At 45.9% G+C, this 22,357-nt stretch overlaps 1 protein-coding gene across 3 annotated transcripts in view; it reads left to right on the forward strand.

Annotated features, from left to right (window-relative positions):
* The first annotated feature begins 5,289 nt into the window (after window positions 1-5,289).
* The window catches only part of DRD3 (dopamine receptor D3), a 33,193-nt gene continuing 16,125 nt past the window's right edge, over window positions 5,290-22,357 (forward strand). For all 3 annotated transcript variants that reach the window (XM_087861612.1, XM_045785624.2, XM_045785625.2), the window contains exons 1-2: window positions 5,290-5,559; window positions 15,618-15,730. In XM_087861612.1, coding sequence (XP_087717738.1) covers window positions 5,290-5,559; window positions 15,618-15,730 — 383 coding nt within the window. The remainder of the gene's footprint in view (window positions 5,560-15,617; window positions 15,731-22,357) is intronic.

The following is a 22,357-nucleotide window of genomic DNA, read 5'->3' on the forward strand; positions in this document are numbered from 1 at the left end:
TATAACCTTAGCTACTGGATCTCATTGGCCAGCTATGGTTTTTCTCTGTACATTTGCCAAAAATGTAAATATGCCAACTATATAAATATGCTATGTATTTTAATGCAGTTGTGAATCTTCATTAGGAAAGTACACTAGACAGCAATTTTCAAGAATAAAGTGCCATAGAAATGCTAAAGACTACCTCTAATAATAATGACAATGTAACTCCCACTGTTTCTCTGTGCAGTGTGCACCTGCATTGACTTCACTGAGCTTGGTCACGTGCTCTGAAAAAGCAAGGTTTTAAAATGAGTCTCCATTTCAAGTTTGTCTCCCTCACCCCAACAGTGAAGTAGTTAAGAACATAAGGTCTAGAAACAGATAGATCTTGGGTTGAATCAACTCCATCATTTATTGCTGTATGACCCCAGCAAGATAATGAACCTTTCTATTACTTACTTTCTTCATCTGCAAAATGGGTTTAATAATAGGACCTACTTCCTTTATCAGGTTGTCGTGAGGTTTAAATATAATAATAGTTATAAATTTCAGCCATAATTATTCACTTTTTCAGACAATATAACAAGTCTGAATTGAAGCCCAGAACCAGAAAAGTTTTGCAGACTAGAGGTCAGGATGTAACTGATGGCAAAACACAGGGATCTATGATGCAAGTGAAGATTTAGTCACAGAACCCTGCTATTACGGTGTTCTGTTCTGGGTTTAGGAAAAACCACTTCTAATTGGAAACGACTCCATACATCAATGTCCACCCCCAGTACAGACACATTAAATAAGTTGTGTTTGATATTTAAGAAGACCCAAGATCAAAGCTAGGCTCAATACAGCCCCTTACATATTATATAATCTTGAGAAATTTATGGAACCTCTCTTTGACTCGGTTTTTTTAATCTATAAAAAGAGGATATCAATATCCACCTTCAGGGCTGCTATCAATACTAGAATGAAATGATATATGTAAAGCACTAGTGTCTGGCACACAGTAGTAAACAGAAGAGATGGTGACGACTGTCTTCAGAAGGAGATTGAGAACTCAAGTGTTTTTGTTTTTATTGTGTTTGTTTTTTGCCTAATTCAATATTCTTACAAAAAGGGAACAAATAATTAAAACCTGGTAAACCTTAATGAGTATCTTCCTAACATGCCTAGTAGGGAACCGAGTACCAACAAGGCACCCCACAAACGTTCCAGACAGAATGTAGCTCAGCACTGAGGGACTGAATATCAGTGAAGCAGGATGTATGTCATAGATGATGGGGAGCTGACTACTGTCTGTCCCTGTGCTTTTTAAAATAAATTATGCACTCACTATCAGAGATGCTAGAATAAACTATAAAGACCAAGATAAATCAATACTTTGAAAGAAGTTCAAAGGCTCATTAAAATTTGTGAGTAGTGTTATGTATAATGAATCTTAAAAGAGTAAGACCAGCCATAATCTTCTACTCCTCGCCTTCTCCACATTCTCACCGCTTATCCATCCTTAACTACTAACACTCTTTGCTGAGGTCACCAGTAATCTTCTAATTTCCAAGTCCATTAGCCAGTCTGCAACTGTAGCTTACTTGACCCCTTCACTTATTCCCACTTCCCCTTTAACAATAAAAGCCACAGTACTTCAAGTGCTTGTGCCAGACCTTATGCTAGAGCCATGATTCTCAACTGAGAGAACAATTTTGTCCCCCAAGGCATATTTGACCATGTCTGGAAACATTTTTGGTTGTCACAACCTGGGGAAGGGGAGTGCTGCTGGTACTAGTATGTACAAGTCAGGGATGCTAGTAAACACCCTGTAATGCACAAGACAATGACCCCCCACAAAAGAATTATCCAGGCCCAGTTGTCAGTAGTGCCAAGATTTTACATATATAATATTATTTGATGTTCACAATAACCCTATGGAGTGGGTATGATATCCACATTTTGCTGGCGAGGAGACCAGGCTATCAGAATGAATTACTTAAAGAGTGATTATTAAGTTAACAAATTCTTCACACTTCCTGCTTCTTCCTACCTAAAACTAGTTTGCTATCTGGTAATATATTTATTAGAGGGAAAAATAAAGGAAAAATCCTAACCCAGCTCTATGTTATATAAGCAATGCTGGTTTAAAGGAGGAAAAAAAGAAGACGAAAGAAAGCTCTAAGCAGGGATAGAGTTGAAACAACTAGCTGAGAGGTGGGGAGGAATCTAGCCTCTCACTCACCTTCTGCTTCCATCCCCCACACCAATTCTTCAGGAACTGCCTACACCCACCTACTACTACACAGAACCTAAGACCAGATACGGTACAATGCAATAATAATAATAAATTGGAAATCCATGCAATTATGATTCCAACATCAGGCTCACAATCGATTTTCAGAGTTGAGGGTTTCCTTTTGTTTAATTAGCCATTGACACTCAGCTGTACTATTTTTAAGTAGCTGTCAAACCTCAACAGAGTAAAAAGTCCAAGAGGTAACAAATATCCCAAGGTTTTCTGCTTCGATCTTACCTGACAGGTGAGATGAGGCTAAGACATCATTAGCCAACTACAGACTCCATGAAAGACTGATTTCTGGCCACTGTTTTCCCAACTGGTCTAGTTGCAGAAGGAAAAGTGTTCTGGGTCTGAGCTGGCCTCAAAGGTAGAAATATCTGTGAACAATCAGAAAGCATTGTATTTTTCAAAAAGCTCTTGGCAGCAGCTTTGCTATCTCCAGGGTAGCAGCTGCCCTTTCCAAATAATGAGAAAATTATAATTATTATCAAAAACTATTATTATGTTTTAAAATATATTGAGTACAAACAGTGTGCCAAGATAAAGAACAATTTTCTTTAAAACAATTCTCTGAATTCATTCCAAGTCGGCCCCTTACAATCATTTGTTCATTTTAACACTTGCACATTCCAGGATGAAACATTTCAAAATGAGGCACAAAAATGACATACATGATTAGGCCAATTCCCTCATCAGCGGAGAGCTGCAGATACCAGGACTGAGAGCAAAGTCTGGCCACCAAGCCAGCCTCTACCCCTGCCAGGGCCGGGAGCAAGTGTTCCCATGGAGGCCCATATACTCCATGTCTAAGTATTTTAGTTATAACCAACGAACCAGTGAATAAAATGTTTAATACTCCTGCCTTGAAAAATATACATCCATAACCATCTGGAAGGCCAGGTTTGAATTTAGGATTCCTAGGTCCTTATGAGTTCAAAATAAATTGTGAGAGGGTAGGAGAAGCTGCCTTCCACCCCAAATCCTGCCCCAGGGACTCCATCCTCTTCTCTCCCCACTTCAGGCTGTACCCAAGCTACTCAACTGAGCTCCCCCAAAGAGCTACCTCTAGAGCTCAGGGGCCCCAGATATACATGACACGGTCTACCCTCAGGGTGATAGATCCAGAATAGGGCCTATGCTTTGGAAACAGCCTCAATGCAGTTTGGGCAGAGAATTCTGTGATCTTCGTGCCCAGAGTGTGATTGAGAATGAGAGCGTGGATTCTTGGTGGACCTGTTCCTTGGCGCTGTGGGAGGGTATGACCTCATCCCGTGGGAAGGATATAACAGAGGGGGTCCAGAGTGGGACCCTTTAAAGCACAGATCCCAGGACAGAAGTCCCTCTTCCAGCACACAATGCTTTAATGCATAGGCATTTCCATATTTTTCTACAGAACATGGTGATTTTTTTCTCCTTCCTTCCCCACCCCCACCTCCCCCCTGGACACACACAAACCTGGCTATGAGAGTCCAGAGTCCCTTCTTTAGGGCTGCCCCAACAGGCTGGTGTCACAGGGGCAGCTGATGGGTTCTGATGCCTTTCCTACCCTAAGTCCAAAGTCCCCACAGTTTGAGAACTAGTTCATCCCAGTGGAATGATGACATGACAGTTGTATGGCTTTCAGATGCCAAAACGGAGTTTTGGAAGAATCAGAAAGCCTGCACGCTAGTTCTGCCACTGATAAGCTTTATGACTTAAGACGTGTTACTCATCTCTCTGGGTCTCAATTTCCCTGTTTGAAAAGTGAGGGCTTTGGACCACATCAGAGGTTGAAAATTTACGGTCATGGGTCATTGGCCCATGGATGTGGAATTCTGGGGGTGGGGGGAGAAGAGACTTCATAGGGCTTACACATTTTTTCAATTGGTAACCTACCTTTTAAAATTAGGAGGTTTCAAATAAAATTCCACACATGGATTTTTCCTAAGTATAAAAACCACTGCATTGTCTCTATACTCGATTACTCTTGAGTTTTTCTTCCACAAGCCAGCATCCCACACCCAACATGCCCCATGCAAGATACAAGAGAGAGATGGGAAACTAAAGGAAGAGACAGAGGAAGGCAGGAGAAAAGGCAAATGGTGGCAACAGAGGAGGATAGAGAGAAAACAAGGAAAGGGGGATGGGAAACTAGGAGAAACAGACCAGTAAGAGAAAAAGAGCTCACACTTATATAGTTTTCTAGGTATCATAGCTTTCAATGTCCTACATATTTAATAGATCAATTAATCTTCATAAAAACCCTATGGGGTGGATTCCATTGTTTGCTCCACTTTACAGAGAAAGAAAATAGAGCTCAGAGAGATGCAGTAACATGCCCAAGGCCCACCAGTAGGAAGTGGCAGACCTGGGATTCTAATCCTGCAACAGCTCTCCATCTCACTCAGAGTCCAAGCACTGCTCTTTCAATGGTCCTGCACAGCCTCTCGATATCACACCCTTCCACTCTGTACCTGCCTCACTTGGGTCCAACAACTCTGGTCTCCCTGCTGCCTTCCGCACACCAGCCTGTCCTGCCTTTGTACCTGCTATCCCTCCTGCTTGGACCACTCTTCCTGCAGATATCTGCATGGTTGACTTCCTCATGTCCTCCAGGTTTTGACTCAGTTATCACCTTCTCCACAAATGCCTCCTGATTACCCGGAATAAAAATTGCCCTCAGACACCCTATGCACACACACATAATCCTCCCCATCTCCTTACCCCTTCTCTGATTTATTGTTCTCCAAAATGCATATCATTATCAAACATACTACATCCTTTATTTATCTTATTTCTTACTGTATTCTCTTCCCCCAGTGGGCTCCAACACGAGAGCAGGAATGTGTATCCCTTTTGCTCATTGCTGTATTTCCAGTGCTTAGAACAGTACCAAGCATATAGGAAATGCTCAATAAATATTTGTTGAAGCAATACATAAAAATGTACCCAAGCAGCCAAGCTCAGAAGAGTCCAGTTTTACCAACATTGTTTTCTATTTCCTCCCAGGAAACCCACTGGGGTCACTCTTCTCCCTCTGGGCTATGGCGCCTCTGAGCCTGCTGAGTGGCCAGATCAACTCCACCTGTGGGGCGGAGAACTCCACAGGCGCCAGCCGGGCCCACCCACACGCCTACTACGCACTCTCCTACTGTGCGCTCATCCTGGCCATCGTCTTCGGCAATGGTCTGGTGTGTGTGGCAGTGCTGAAGGAACGGGCTTTGCAGACCACCACCAACTACCTGGTGGTGAGCCTGGCTGTGGCAGACCTGCTGGTGGCCACCTTGGTGATGCCCTGGGTGGTGTACCTGGAGGTGAGTGAGCCCCAGCTGCAGGCTACCTGTGTGACCGTACTTGTCTTTGTCTTCCCTGAGTTCCTGGCCTTCTGAGCTCAAAATGCTCCCTGCCACGATCTGGGACTAGAAAGGAAGGAGAGCTCCTGTCATTCTCCCTTTCCTGAGGGAACTGAAGCCCTGAGAGCAGCCATTATCTGACATCACTCACCCACATCAGAACCAAGGAGCCAGGAATGATTGTGTTCCTGGGTCTCCAGCATCCAGATGACTGGGCTTGAGTGATGCAACTCATCCTAAAAATGCATCAGGTATCATCTCTGTGCCAATCGTGTCTCAAAGATGTGGGGGGTGGAGGGAGGCAGTCCGTGGGCATCTTCATCGGTGTTTCAATGTATCTAGAGGTGTGGGAATGTGCTAGAAGGATGCAGGACAACAGTGAGGGTGGAGGGCGATGCAGAAGGAATCATAGAAAAACCAAAAAAAAAAATTTATTTAATGAATAAGAGGAAAAGAGAAAAAAAAACAGTCTGCAAATAGATCAGACTTCTTTTGATAGTTTAGTTACCCTTGGACTCAGCTCTTTTCTCCTGGGTACCAGCTCTCTACAGACTCTGCTACCAAACAGACCAAAGTTTCACATTTATATTTTTGATGCCTCCATTAATAGTAGAGAGCCCTCGCCAGTCAGATAATGCAGCAGGCCCTGGAGAATTCTTCTGGAGAGAAACATTTCTTAAATTTGAAAGTATTTTCATTTGAAAGTGCAAAACAGAGTCAGGAGGTGATCAAGACAAAACATCCATTTGCTAACAAAGGAATCAGGGTGCCTACACCTGTTCAAGAAACAGATATTCTTCCCAGGAAAACATGCAATTACTAAAGAGTTTTTTTAAAAACACTCTAATGTACTATTAATACGTCTCTCCTGCATTGTATATCATGTATCATTTTCAAGAGGTATCCAGTGAAGGATCCAAATGATGCTATGATTAAGAGAAATTAAAATTCATCAAATTAATATCTCAGTTAATATTAATAGTGAAGGTGACAGTTAATTAAGTATGACATATCACAGGAGAGCAAAAACCTCAAACATAGACTGCCTAGGCTGATACCCCTATTAAAGAATAACTGGGAACTAAAATTAGACTTACGCTCTCAAAGGGGAAACATAAAGGAAAGAAATCAAGAAAATAGAAAAGGAAAGGAAAAGCAGAGAAACATCTAGGCTGATTGGGATAGATGTAAAGGCTAAACTAAGGGAAGAGTTGGAGAAAAAAAAACAAGCATTAATTTTTCCCAGTTAGGATAATCCTTATGGCAAAAGATCTTGTAATTATCTTGACTTTTCTGTCAACCCAAACTGACTGAGACAACCTTGAAGTCAGAAGTTATGTCTTTGTTCTTTTTTTTTTTTTTCCCTGTAGTCCAAACACACTACCTGGCACATAATATGTGCTAAATAAATATTTGCTATATGAATGATTAAATGATCTTTTCTGAAATGTATGCATTAGATGGGCAATTCCTGCTTATACCATCTGCAGTCACGTCTATTGTTTCAATGAACTGTTTATTTTTTTTACATTCAATAATAATGAGACTGAAAAGGAGTTAGACACATATGATATTTCTGCTCAAGAGTAAGGCAGATTTAAAGTGCTACAAACCCGTATGAATTAGTTAATGATTCATAACACCACCCATCCCGCACCTCAAAGTGTTTCTGTCCACCCCTACACATTACAAGGATTCTTAAGTCTTTCAGAAGGCTGAATGTCAGAAAGAAATATAGGATGAGAACCTTCACTCTAATAAACATTTTCATTTAATTGCCTCTGAGATAAAACCAGTCTGCTGGTATCTGTAACAAAGCCACTCAAGATCCCTCCTCAACTGTCCATTTGGGGTTGTTTCCAGGACTCTGGATAGACCATATTGGAAAATCTCTGTAGATACTGGTGTAGGATATTGACATTGTGATTTTTCCACACTAGACATCCATGGCATCCCCTGCTAGCCACACTGCCAAAATTGATGATGACCCCCTTCTGCTGAGCATAGAAGAGCAACTGAGCCCACAGAGAGCCAGCATGACATCTTGCCAAAGGCTTACTGGACTTTCTGCAGGTCGCATCTATGAGGTCTCCCCTATGAGATGAGCTCTGGTGAAGCTCTTGGTTTCCCCCTCATAAAAACCAATAGGCATTATGTCCAACAGGTTATTTGGTGCAAGTGTTCAGTAATCAAGAGCATGGTCAAATAAGTCTACAATCATATAAAGAAGATTCGGGAGACATCTCCCCACTGGGAAATGGGCTTTGGGACTTCTTTTTGGTCTTCCCTACTTGCTTTAAAGCTCTAGTCAATGCAACTTAATATTTCTGTACCACTTTTGCCAACAGTCCACTAAGGGTCTCAATAAAAGAACATGACTCAAAGCAGCCATAATTAAGAGAAAACCAGTTAAGATATTAGAAGGTTATAATCGAAAGGACAGGGTCTCCCTAACCCACCTCAGTATATACTTTTCTTCATCTTAAATACCTGCCTGCTTTCTGTGGACCTCAGAAGCAGACAGGATATTTCAATGAGAGAAAAGAGTACTTTGAGCCCTTAAAGGGACTGTGAATATGTAAGTCCATGTGTCTCAGAGAGAAGAGCAAAGCATTATTCTCACTAACTTGTCCTAATGGTGGGACAGTTTGAGTAACTGGTCTAGTAATTACATAATTATACGTAAGGGCTCCCTTGGAAAGAGGAAAGGATGCAGTGTTGACCATAGCATAGAGACTGCTGTAGGCTTAAGGGCCCCCAAGAGGACAGCACAGAAATGAGAAGAACACCGTGTGGTGGCCAAATTCACAGCTTCCTGTGCTTTGATTTGAATACATCTATCTTCTTTGAAGGAAATATTGGCTCATACTGGCTAAATACCTTCCTTCAAAAGAAAATTGCCTAATTTTGCCAGGCGCCAGTATGTATGCTGTAAATATTGGAAAACTTTACTCACTGTGGCTTAAAAAAATAGGAGTTACTTTTCTCACACGACCAGAATTCTGGAGGAAGGGGATTATTGGTGTTGATTCAGCTGCCCCATGGTGTCATCAAGGACCAATCTCTTCCATCCTTGGCAAACTGGCTTATTTCCTACTGCTGCTCACAGGATGGCTGCCATGGCCCTCAGCATCTTGCCCGTATTCCAAAATAGGATGGGTGGGGACAGCAGAGAAAGAGAGAAAACAGCCCTTTCCCTGGAGTGCCTCAAAGCATCTCCTAAGGGACTTTATTTAAGTGTAATTAGCCAAAATTGGATCATAAGGGAAGGATACAGGGGAGGATAGAAAAGAAAGTGAAGATGTGGGTTTTATTTAAAAAGAAGATGCAGTATAAGGAATTGTTGTGAGATAGGCAAATAAAATGTCACAGAACATTGTGCTTCTGGAATTCACCGGGATGAAGCTCATTCCTTCACAGGGTTATGCAATGAGAAAGACTCAGAACTGGGAGTCAGAAGACCTGGAATCAAGTGACTAAAATGGGGGTGACAAGTATACTGTTCCTATCTCATAGGCTTGATGTTAAGCTCAACTGTCATCAATTGAGAAAGTGCTTTGATAACTAAAAAGTGTGAACTATAAATATCTCGGTGAAGACACTTTTAGTAGTAAGTAAAAGAAAACTTAATTCCAATTGACTTAAGCAATAAACAGAATGCACTTTTCCTTCCACACCAGGAACTTTAAAAGTCCTATAGTAGGGTGGGCTGCAGGCACAGTTTGAACAGAGCTCCAGCTCCTTTTCTCTCCAGTTCTCTCAGCTCTCTTCTATGTATTGGCCTTATCCACAGCATAGGGTAGGCTATAGGCCTCACATGTGTACACCACACCATTCACACCAAGAGGAAAAATCTGTGCCCCAGAATTTCCAGTAGAAGTGTTAAGGTGTACTTTGATTGGACTGGCTCCAGGCACATGATTTTCTCTGAACCAGTCACTGGAAAGAAGCATCGGTTGAGCAGAGATGATGTCCTTCCATGGCACACATCAAAGTTCTGCTTAGGAATTTCATGCACTCCCAGGGGAATCCAAGGACTATTGGAACGAAGGCAGAGGACAGCCAGCACGTACACCCCACAGTGGCTTGCACGGCACCGGCCTCATCATTAAGGCACAGAGGAGCCTGGGCTTGGGCAGGGGGACAAACAGGGGCTAGTCAACGATCTTCTTCAGTTTTCTTTGTCTTCAACCCTAGCAGAGAAGTTGAGGATAAAAATCATGCAGGTGATCTCAGAGTAGGTTATATTTCAGAGGGCTCTGGCCTGGCTGTCTCTTTCATTCAGTTTGCAGCATTTTCTTGAAAACTCTTTTCTGTGCCATAACAAATAGTTCTATCTCTGATTCCCTCTCAAGTTTTTAATTTCCTGCTTTAGAAGCTGCAGTCCGTGTGGAGCTCCCTCTCCAAGCACAAACATCCCATTTTGTTCCACTCGGTTAAGCACCTTTTGTGAAGTTTAATGCACTTATATCAGGGTAGAAAGGCAACATAAGCAGCCAGAGGAACCTTTAGAATACTAACTCAGACTGCTTGGGTCCCAGTGTGGACAGGAAAAAAAGACATGAGAATTGAGTAATATACACCAAGCAAAAAAGAGTGGGGGAGGGACATGGTTCAGGCAGGGAAACCCACCACAGACAGTGATCAAGGTCACATAGTGATGATGGGAAAGAGCATGACTGTTTTGAAACAGAGGAATCTTTGACCCTTGTAATGACGTTGATTATAAAAATAAAGGAGAGTCTGCATTTTCAATGGGTTCTTCCATGACTCTCAGGCATCTAAACTTTGAGCAGTTCTGAGCTAAATCTTTTTTATAGAGAGCTGCTTGTTCAAAACACAGATTATTGGGTCTACCCCAGATCTACCAAACCAGAACTTCCAGGGGTGGCCCTGGATGTCTGCAGTAACTGTACCAGCCCCCCTGCACCAGCTTCACTCCTACCTTGGGTAATTTGTGCAGGCAGCTGGCCACCTGCTACAAACTGACATTCGGGAACCACTAATCTGTAAACTGCCCCCCATTTCACAGATGAAGAAATTGGGATTCAGATAATTGGATCCCCTGTCTTGTCTCACAGCAATACCCCTGCACCCTAAAAAGATTCCAAATGGTGGCAAACAAAAATGGAATGCAGAGGCTAGAGAAGTAATTCCATTCTTGCACCTTGGATATCTCCCCAAACAACTAAAAATCCATCCCTTAGAGCAGGAATTCTTAGGGGAGTCCATCAACTTGGATGTAAATAAAATTACTTCTTTATTTTCACTAGACGAAAACTTAGCATTTTCTTCAATTATGAATGTAGGCATCAACCCACAACAGAAGAAATCCTTAGTGTCCCCAATAGAAATCTTAGATTTTTATGTTTTCAAATAGCATTACAGTTGTTGTGGACACCTTGAAATACCATTTACGCTCACAAGTACTTAGAAATTACAGGAATATTGGACCTGCCACCAGGCTTTGTTATTGAATGTGTTATTACAGAAGCATGTATATTAAAATACATGGAACATGTATTTTATCCCATGTCCCATGGGATCCATGGGACACAGAATGGTCAAGGAGCCCCGACCATTTCTGAAGACAATGTCGTGCCCCCTACCTCGACCCCCATTTCCCCGGACCAGCATTTCCCAAACCTCCCAGGCAGTAGAGAATCACTGCAGGGACTTATTATTCTGAGTGGGGCCTGAGAATCATTTTGTTTAACGAGAGCCTCAGGTGATTTGGGAAATGCTGCCTTATAATCAGTAAATTTGGGAAATGCTGCCTTAGGCTGGGTGTGTTGGAAATCAATAGCCACCTGCAGCACCTGAAGACACTTTCTTGCTTACGCCCACCTTCTGCATTGCCAACGGGAGTTAGTTACATTCCTAGCAAGTGAGAGTAACACCACCTGGCTGCTGCGGAACCCTATAGTGAGTTATTCATTAGAATTTAGGAGAAAGGTAGAATCATGTCTCTAAAGAGCCTTAAATCCATCAGATTTTGGTTTTGCTCTAATTTCAAAACTCCCTTTCCCTTTTATGCCCCCCACGCTTTGTCCTTACCTTTACCATCAGCCCTTCTCCCATCGTATCATAGTTACTTCTTGGCGTCTCTCTCCCGGGCCCTCAGTTCACCCACGCCCACTCACATATGCGTCCCTCTAATGTGCTCACTGTATGCTGAGGCCCTGGGGACAAAAACGGGTTTCACTCATTTCAGTATACTCGCCCAAGCAAAGTGTCAGGCCCTCAATAAGTACGGGCTGTGTGGTGGATGGGCGGGCCACTGCCAGCTGCCCTCCCTCCTACGATGGTAGAATGGAGTGGACTTGTATGCCTCCCAGGAGGGGTACGGCAAGGTGCTAACCTGTGAGAGGCAAAATAGAGTAATCGTTAATATTAAGGGTTTGAAATTCCAGCGTCTTTTACTAGCTCTGTGTCCTTGGGCAAATCACACAACCATTCTCGGTCTCCATTTCTTTACTGATAAATTAGAAATAATATTTATCTCATCGGGTTACTATGAGACAACTGTGAGAGTTAGTTAGGCCTGGGCATGGCCCTTTGCAGCTGTATTGATTGCTTACTCATATTGACTTGATGTGGACTCCAGTAAAAAAATAAAATAAGTATTTTCATTATACATCCCACCAGTTAGAGACTTATTTTAAGGAGTAAGGGCCAGGGAAGGCTAAGTGACACCCCGCAGTGGGAGTTACTCCAATCCGCTGACCAGACTGTTTTGTTTTTGACACTTAGCTGAGATCAAGGAGAATGGGGATTTTGATGGCAGAATTACAGACAGGAGAAGAGGACAGCCAGAAAGGGGGGGGGGGGCACAGGAGAAGCCAGGGGGACAGCTTGAAGGGCTTTGGTCGTGAGGGGCTTAAGAACCAGGGTACCAAAAAACTGCTGGATATGTGCTTTCACTAGACCCCGAGGCCAGCAGCCACCCCAGTCTTTTGCACTATTTTTGGAACCCTGTGATAGAGGCGATCAGAGAGAGCGTGCCTTATTTCCTGGAAGAGAAGTGATGCCGTTTGTCACACAAAAATCCTTGATGAGCACATGGTTTCCTCCCTTCCCCTTGTGTCCGTCCATTCCCATCCTTTTCCAACACCTGCCCCTCCCGACTTGATGCACCCCTAGAGCAGGGCAGGCGGTGACCTACATTCCTATGCGCTGTCTGCCTCTGCTGGCTGGGCCACCCTGGGTGGGGTGCTGACCCTTCCCAGTTTTTGTCCCTTTCTCTGCTGTGAAAACAGTAGCCACCTCTCATAGGATTATAAGCAACAATAGAGGCCAGGTATGTGAAGTGCTTTGCAGAACATCAAGACTTAGTAAGCATTCAATAAATGTTAGCTATCAGTATTAATACAGAGTACATCAGAGACCATTCACTCTTCCAGAATGTATTTGCGTGCTGGGCCCAGCTCTAGGAGCCGGGAATGCAGCTGCAAGCACGTCAAAGTCCCTGCTCCTGTAGAATTAAGTAACAGTCCTCTACGTTCCTATCAAATAAGTGTATAATTTGTCCCCAAAGAGCTTTAAGAGCACGGACAGTAAAAAACAAATTCAGTTTTCAGAATCTGAAGTTTCAAAGCTGTAGAAATTCCCGAAATGGGTCATGTGGGCCAGTGACCCATGTAAAGCAAGTTCTCGATAAACGTTAGATTGAATTAACAATGTTAGGATCTCATGATGATCTCTGGCTGTTTTATTTAAGGATGCCTTGCTCCTCAGTTATCATATAAGTTCTTCAAGGACAGGGCCCAAAGTACATTCTTAAAACCTCTTAAAACACATAACAAATCCTCCTTCTATGAACTATTAGGGTCTTCACAACTACTTACTTTATGAATGAATGAATGAATGAATGGGCAAATTAACAGCCAGCAAGCACTGGAGTTTGCTGTTGTTGTAACTATCCTCTCTCCCCTACATTTTCACCCCAGCTCACAGACACAGGCATTCACAGTTTTACAAAACAAAAAGTGGGTTTTACCCAATTTAAGACGCATATTGCATAGCAGACATATGTTAAAATGAGATTTAAGGGGCGCCCGGGTGGCTCAGTCAGTTAAGCAGCTGCCTTCGGCTCAGGTCATGATCCCAGGGTCCTGGGATCGAGTCCAGTGTTGGGCTCCCTGCTCAGCACGGAGTCTGCTGCTCCCTCTGCCTGCCGCTCCTTCTGCTGGTGCTCTCTCTCTCTCACACAAATAAATAAATAAAATCTTTAAAATAAATAAACAAACAAACAAACAAAATGGGATTTAATATACAAAATTCAAAGCTTCTGCAAGAGGGTTTTGCAGCATACAACTATCCTCTGTACCGAGAAAACCGTCCTGGTTTCCTTAAATCAGTGTGCTTTTATGACAGTACAGCTCCCTTTTTATGAGTTTCTCATCCTCAGAATTCCTATAAATTCATATTAGGCCTTATTTCTATAAAGCCAAATGGTTGAACTAAAAGAAATTAAATCCACAACCTAATGGACAAAAACAATGACTTCTTCACTAGTTTGAACTTTGCATTGTTGCTTTTAGACAAAATATCTTTGGTCAGGGTTTCTCAAAATAGAGCCTGGAGATGACCAAACACAGGGATAAAATCGGATGCCGAAAAGAAACAAATCGAAGGGGAAAGAAGTGATTAGGGAAGAGAGGCTTTCCAAACCTTTCTTCAGTGGAGTAAGTCAGGAATGAGTAGGAAAGGGACCCGGCCAGGTAGCAAGAATCTTGGGGGACAGAAACAAACCGGAGCCACACCACCATCTCTACGCGATCGCCCATTTGGACCACATCTGTTTTTCCCTTGAGAAGCTACGTTAGAGGCTACTGTACCTGTTTTTCACTCCCCTTCCTCTTAAGCAGCCATTGGGCCTGCCCAGCAGGGATATCACGCGCACCCAGCTGCCGCAGGGGCACCGAGCTTCTCGGTCTCTCCTTGAAACCATGGGCCCCACACACAGAAAGCTGGCAAATGCCCTACAGCCTCGGGGCCCAAGGATGGAGTCTATGGACACTCTGAAAGTGACAATCTCCCCGACACATCTCTCTGGTTTGATTAGGTTATGTAAAAAATTTTAAAATAAAATAGAAATGTGCTAGAATCTAAATTAAATTACTTCAATTCCTGAGGCTCGGTAAGCATTAGCGGAAGGAAGCTTCAGAGCTTGGAACCCACATGTAAATGCGTGAGGTCGGGACAGTCCTCCTTGGTGCTGTGAGTGGTAGAGAGCACCTGCGCCCCTTTCCAATCCCCTGCACCCACCTTTCCCCCCACCTCCTGGTGACTGAAACCAGGGTGCCCAAGGCAGGCAGGCTGGCACAGACTCATTTCACATAGGTTCTTACAGATACCGTTCCAGAATGCTTCCCAGTTTAAAACCAGAAGCCAGATAGATTTTCATTTTAGAGGTAAGTTTCATGAAAAACGTGTCCTCTGCTATTCCCTGGGTATAAGTGAGCTCTTCACTGTGCGGAGGGCTTCAGAAAGGCGGTTTTGGCACAGGGCACACAACTGTCCCTCAGCCGGGCCCTTCCACTACCAGCTGAATGTCTGTGGGCCTATCACTTAACCGCGAGGCGCTCTAGCTGCCCCCTGAGTTGGAGCTAGATCTGTAATTCTCAGGCCCTGGCGTACGGGCATGGGGGCAGGGGGCCTGGAGGGGGTATTTACAAATGAAAATTCATCCCCTCCAGATTCAGAGATTCTGACTCAGTAGGCCCAGGGAAGCGTTCAGAAAGGTGTATCTTTAATGAGCACCCCACTGTGGATGCATTTGAGAAACTTTGAGAACGCTGGACGAATTTCAGCTCTAATGGAAATTCAGCAAATTTGTCCTTTCTTGGGTGACCATCTTGAGCAGCCCAGCAGTCCCGCAGTGTCTGCCTGCCCTTGGCGGCAATGGTGCCAACCACAGGGAGGGTACGTCCGCATGTGCAGGGGAGCCCCGGGAGGACAGCAGAGCTGACTGGGTCGCGGGTGGGAAACACTGACAGCCTGTCTCTGCCGCCCAGGTGACGGGTGGAGTCTGGAACTTTAGCCGCGTTTGCTGCGATGTTTTTGTCACCCTGGATGTCATGATGTGTACCGCCAGCATCCTGAACCTCTGTGCCATCAGCATCGACAGGTAGGGCTGGGTTTCCCTGCCGGCAGGTCTAGGCAGCCAGGTGGTGTGGGAAACCAGCGTGGGGAAGCTGTTCCTGCTATATCGGGCGCCCAGGCTTTGCATTTGAGGGCACGGGGGTCTCGGCCAAGTGGAACTTAACCACGAGGACATCTTCTTCTCTGTCTCTCTCTCTTTTTTTAACTATGGTCTGCAGTAGAGAAGAAACCCCTACGGCAGAAGATAAGCAATCATCCCATAAGTTTCCTAGCCTTTCCTTCCTCCCAGGCCGCTAGAGAGGATTCTGGTTTTGTCTTTTCACCATCCTTTCGGGGCTTTTGTGATTCCTCACTGGGAGCAAAGGGGGCCCAATGGACAAGGACAGAAGGGGAGCTGACAAGAGTTGGGAGGAAATCTTCCTGTTATTTTGTTGTTTTTGGTAATGTGGGGGAAGAAAGGAGGGAAAAGAGGAAGAGGGAGAGGAGAGAGAAAAGCTTGGGAGGATTTGCAAGGAAGGGAGAGAGGAGAGAAGTGAATGGGGAAAAGGGCAATTTTAGGAAGTATGGCTGTGATCTCTTTATTTATTTATTGCCTTCATAGAGTTTAAGGCAAACAAGTAAACAATGATGTCTCTTTAGAATTGCTTTTCGGTTGCTGGAGTGGATCTCTGTGATTGTGACTCAGATCCGCAGACGTTCCACCCCGAAGAGCGGGCTGCCCTGGCCATGGGCGCCTCTGTTTCTCATTTCCCCTCTTGTTTTGTTTCCTCACCTCTTTCCCCCTTTCCCCTGCCTGGGCCTTGGACTCGCCCATGGCTCCCCTGGACATTTCCCAGCCCACAGAGAGCCCTGGGGAAAGGAGTTTGCTCTCCAGCCCGAGGCCTCTCTTGCTACTCAAGAGCCTTCCACCTTCCCTTCTCTGAGTCCCCTCCTGCCTCCCTCCCCTCCACTGTCCACCTCTTCTCTCTCCTCCGCCCTTCCCCCTAGCAGTGCCATCCACCCTCTCCTTAGCTTGAACAGGGGAGCCCAAACAAGGTCTGCAATCACTGAGAACTTACCCGCTGTGCTGAGGCTTTGACACGCGCTCGCTCGTTTCATCTTCACAACTCAGCCGCTACTGTTATCTTCATGTCCAGCTCTCAGGGGAACTAAGGAATTGGCCTAAAGTCACAGGCCTTGTATGGAGCAGTGCCAGCATTGGAATTCATGTCTCTCTGACTCTAAGTTCATAATCTTGGGTTTTGCGCTATGCCCCCTCAAATCTCCAGCTACACCCTTAAGATCTCCCCTGAGTTTCAGACCATATTACCACCTAGATAGCTCATTGGCTCCTCAAAACGTTAAAAGCCAAACCATCAAAGCACCAACCCATCTTGACTTGCTCATCCCTTATGGGGAACATCACTGCCTTATAGTCTCAGGTTTTGTCCCCTTCCTCTTCCTCATCTCCCACATTGAAGTAGTCAAGGCTTATAGACTCCATTTTTTGCCATTTCCCCCCCAGATTTGCCCCATCTTTCCTTTTTTACTGTGCCTGCTTATTTTAGGTCCCTAGGACCTGTCACCAGACTTCTGCCACAGCCTCCTAACTGGGTCCTACATGCCACTCTCAGAATCAGTGTCTCCTTGGCCTGCAGGATAAATGTCAGAATGACCTTCACAGCCTAGGAGTCAAAGTTTTCTGCACTTTGGCCTCCATCCATCTTCTCAATCTCATCTCTTTCTGGGTTGCCCCATATTCCTCCCTTGCCTCAAGGTCTACCACACCTGCCCCCTGCCCCTCGAAGCCCTTGTAAAATTTTCTACAACTTGGTTCAGTCACCCCTCAACTCTCACAGTGCTTTCTCTGTAACTACCTCAAGGCATGTCCAGCCTGCCTCTAGCTAGAGGTCCTAAAGTAGGTCCTCCTTTCCCAGTGTTTGACGTTTGCACAACCCAGGGCTGTGCCCTCTCTATCAACAGCCTAAATTCCCTTTTGTGTGCTGAGATGGGAATCTTGAACAATAACCAAAGAATGGACTTGCAACCCCACCTTCTAGTGCAGACCAACCCCCACTGCAGACCAGCCAGTCAACTGGATAGTCTTTTGACTTTTATTACTGAGAAAGAGAATTAAAGAACGTGTCCATAAGACTGGGACTTATACCGTTAAAGAACGTGTTTAAAAATAAAGGGAGATAGTCACATAATTCTATAAATACTCCCCAAAACACTGAATTGTACACTTTAAGTAAATGAGTTGTACGATATGCGAATTATATCTTGATAAAGCTGTTTTAAAATGAAGGGATAGTTAGGGATTTTATAATATATTTAGCTCTCTGAGAATAGAACTCTGCTCAGAACATGTAAGTCTTTTGTGTGATTTCTGGACACTTAGTACCTAAATATATAAGTGACGTAAGAAACAGACTGCCTCTGGTTTGCTCATCACCACCTTGACCACCCCAGACCCGTACAGTAGTCCTAGCTCCTTTTCACCTGTGCGTCTCCCTGCTGTGCCTGTTACAGACGTTGAACAGAGCGTATCACCCGAACTAAGTGGTCCTTGCCTGAAGGAAGCCAGTGTTTCTAGTACAACTATGCACATTCAGCAAGAACATGAGCGAGTGGGTGAGATCAGCCTTGGAGCAGGGAGCCAAGAACTGTATAAAGAGCTACTAGGAGAGGTTCTGGGGCAGCCCCCTCCTTGCCTCCTGGCTGCCAGCCCTACTCTACCCGCTTGAGATGGTGCCCACACACTCCACCCACACACATTCACACGCGTGGAGCTGGCAGGTGAGGTCGTGCCCGCACAAGCGTTTGAGAACTGGATTCAGCCAGCGTAGCTTTGCGAACCTTGAGTTGGCCAGGAGAGGGTGCCTCTTTCCAACTGCACAAGAGCACCCTGGACCGGGCACAGCCACGCTTGACATACACTTCCACAACCAACAAGAATAAACCTTGAATTGGCTTCTGTCCCATAGAGGAAAAGCCCCAGAATGCATTGCCCTCACTACCTGAAATCTGAGGAACATGCCAAGCTTTAGACCCCCGTCGAGAAGGATGCTTTCTTCTTGGCTTGTACATCGACATGAACCCATCCTCACCAAACCTCAGATGTAGCCTCTTCTCTGTTCCAGGAATGAAAATCGGCCTTGGAAAAGCTGTCTCCACCATCCTTCAGGGCAGTGAGCAGTGCACAGCATTAAATTCTGTTCATGGCATGCCAAATCGCTGGTCAACTCATTAAAAATGCAATCATTCACACAGACCTTTGGTCTGCACACAATGCTACTCGCCAGTCTGACAAACTTGACCAAATGGATTCAAGCATTTCTTGGCCGTGAAGCCTTGCTATGTAGTAACAGGGTAGTAAGAGCTAGGAAAGGACGTTTTGAAAAAAAGCAAGTAATACTATTGTCATTAGATTCTTAGGCATAGCCCGGGATGCCTGAATTAATGCTGCCTTTTCTTCTTTAAAAAGCACAAGCCCCTACTCCCCCCACCCCCACCCCTTTGGCTCCTTGCCTCCCCAGGGGGCCAGCCCCCTCCCACAGCATCCTGGGTCAGAACGAGCTCACGGAGAGGGCTGAGAAAGTGTCAGAGGAGGAGGACACGTTCTGAGCGGTGAGAATTAGAGTCCTCCGCTAGGGGCCCGGGAATAATGCAACCAAATTCATTCACCAGGGAGTTCTTTAAGTGGCTCTCAAATGGCACCCATCACACAGGCAAGCCTCCCGTCTTTGCAGCAGCACAATAGGTACCAGATGAGTCACAGGCACCTTGGATTTTTAGTTTGCATCTAAATAAGCACTTTATATTTGCAAAGGGCTTTCCAGTCATTTGCAAAAAGCTTTCTCCTCCAACAATTCCACTAGGGGAGTCCACAGAACTAAAGATTTATTGAGCCCCCTGTCTGACCAAATAAAAGGTGGTGAAAAGCAGCCCTCACAGGGCTCTGGGGCTCATTAAACCCAGGCAGGGAGTTAGACTCAGGCCCTCCCGCCCAGGCCAGGCTCTTTCCTCCCCCACCGCCAGCTTCCCGCGGGGGCACCCACATCAGTCCCACACACACACCTCCCAGCCTAGGACAGGGCTTCAGGTGGAGGTCACATCCCGCCAGGATCCCGAGACGCTCAGTAGAGAGACAAGCCTGCAACCCCCCAGTCACAGAACTGGGGGTCAGAAGGGGCATCAGAGCTTAACTCATTTGTGCAGAAATGTCACATGCTGTAGGGGCTCCCACAGCCTCTGATACAGGTCTGGGACTGGAACCGGAGTCCCCTGACTCCCCCATGGTGGAAGTAGGGATGGGGCACCAAGAACGAGCCCCTGGCCATGCCAGCAGCCCACCACTCTTGGTGCTGTTTCCTTGGAGTAAAAAAGGCGTATTTCCTATGTCTTCAGTGCCCTGGCTCCTGCGAGCTAATCTGAACTTGCATGAGTCTAAAAGCAGCAACCATCAAATAGCTACCATTTCTGTAGCACGTACCATGACCAAGCTAAGAGCTTTTAATTCTTGCTAACCCTTACAGCACCCCAGCAAGATAGGGGTATTGTCCTCATTTTCCAGTGAAGAGTCTGAGGCTGGACCGTGTAGCTTGCCCAGATCACACCACCGGTAGGTACAGGAGTAAGAATCCCATCACCCTCTTTCTTCTATGGCATGTGACCTGACGCAGGGGCGCCTCCCACAGCCTGGGCCCCTAGCTCTGAACCCCCCACGGCCTGGCTATAAAACCCGGCTCTACCACCTAATAGCAATGTGACTTCTGGCAAGTCAGTGAACCTCTCTGGGCCTCGGTTCCCTTAACTGTTTAGTGGAGATCATAGCAACTGAGTTATTACAAGGATGAAATGAGTTAATATTTGTAAAGCACTTCAAACAGCTGCCTGGCCTATAGAAAGTGTTATATACTTGTTTGTTTGGTAAATAAATACATTTAATCTTCCTCTTCATGTTCCCAGCAACAAGGGGCAGATACCCATGCAGACACTGATAGGGATAATCACAGATCCCTCGGGCTAGCACAATAATATGACAATAGTAATAACACCGTTTTTTGGAATGCTTAATAGGTACCAGGCGTCGTGCTAAAAGACTTCACAGAGATAATCTTATTTAACGTTCATAACAGCCCTATCCGGCTGCATCATTACCCCCAATGTACAGATAAGGAAATTGAGTCTCAGGGTGGCCAAACTCTGGCCCAGGGCCATTGCAGCTAAAGGGAAGAACTGGGATTCAGACGCTAATCAGTCTGTTTCCAACCGCCACGGACTTAGCTACCTTGCACGCTGCCGGTGTTCTGGCCACGCCAGACGGAACCCGGTGAACTAGGAGCTCCCAGGAGAGGAGACGAGGGAGAGAGAGGGGTGCGCGCAGAGTGGAACAGCGCGGTGAGCGCAGCGGCCGGCCGCAGACGCCCCAGGCTAGCCTCCGGCGCGCGTCCACGCCCAGCCCTGCCCTGGCTGCGGCCGGTCACCTGCGGCCGAACATTCGGGAGAAGACCAGAGGCGGAGCAGCCTGCCGGGGTGAGGAGTCAGGGTCCCCGCAGGCCTCCGGGACCCCGCCGGGCCGAGCCTTCCCTCCCTGCCTCCCCACGGGGCCCGGGGAACCAGCAGGTGAGCGGTGAACTTCTCACCCGGCCGCGCTGGCAGTTCTCGCTGCATTAGGGTGCCCTCCGCTGGCTAGTTCGGGAACGGCACCTACGTCTCCGACCCCCGCCGCTGGCTCCCAGGCGGTAGAACCCTGCGGGCGGGCAGGCGGGTGGGCGAATTCGGGGGCCTCGTTTATTCCAAGAGTTTAATCTTGTTCAGAAAACAATACGAAAAAAATCAAACGTAACAGTAATCAAACAATACGAAAAAAATCAAACGTAAATGTAGTTTCATCTTCCACTTTTTACCCACGTTAAGAATTTCTGACAAAATTTTCCTAAATGCAGACTTTCTGCCGGATTGTAAGACGCACGTTTCTGGGGTCCACTCAGGAAGTATCTAATTAGAATAGCCAGAGGCGTGGCCTGGGAATCTGTATTTTCACAGGACGGCGCCCCCCCCCCCCGTAATTAATAGAATCGAACTAATTGGGGAACATTCTGGGAATCCAAAGTGCTCTCAAATAGACACCAGCCTTGAATGCCAGCTGTCCTGAGGAAGCCCTTGTCTCCACAAGGCCTCAGAGACTTCACAGTGCCCCAGAGAGGGCGTGGGGCACACAGGACAGACACTGGCCTTGGAGGTGGGAGACCTGGCTCTTCCACCACCAGCTGCGGGACCTTGGGTTCATCACGTAACCTCGCTCTGTCTCCAATTCCTGCTCTGTCAAGTGCAGCCCGCGGTGCTTACACGTACTGAGTTAACAGGAGCGTGGGAGGAGGTGCTGAACAGTAAAGCGGACCTAGAACGACGGGCTCAGCGGCGTGCTTGCGGCCAGCTCAGGATGCCTAGCCAGAGCTGAAAGGCAAAATTTTAGGAACTGTTGGAGCCGGGTATTAAACCTTTGTTGTAGCTTGAAATGGGCAATGGTGGGAGTATTTATACCATGAAAATCGACAAATGGTACCAATCAGGACTGTTTTCCCCTGGAGAGCCAGTTCTCAGCTTTCAGCAGCAGGCGGTGGAATGTATGGGGCCGTCAGGCTCTTTCTCACCAAAGGGCATTATG

This window comes from Ursus americanus, chromosome 4 (genome assembly GCF_024610735.1).
Source record: "Ursus americanus isolate L20-20 chromosome 4, mUrsAme1.1.p, whole genome shotgun sequence".
Lineage (NCBI taxonomy): Eukaryota > Metazoa > Chordata > Mammalia > Carnivora > Ursidae > Ursus > Ursus americanus.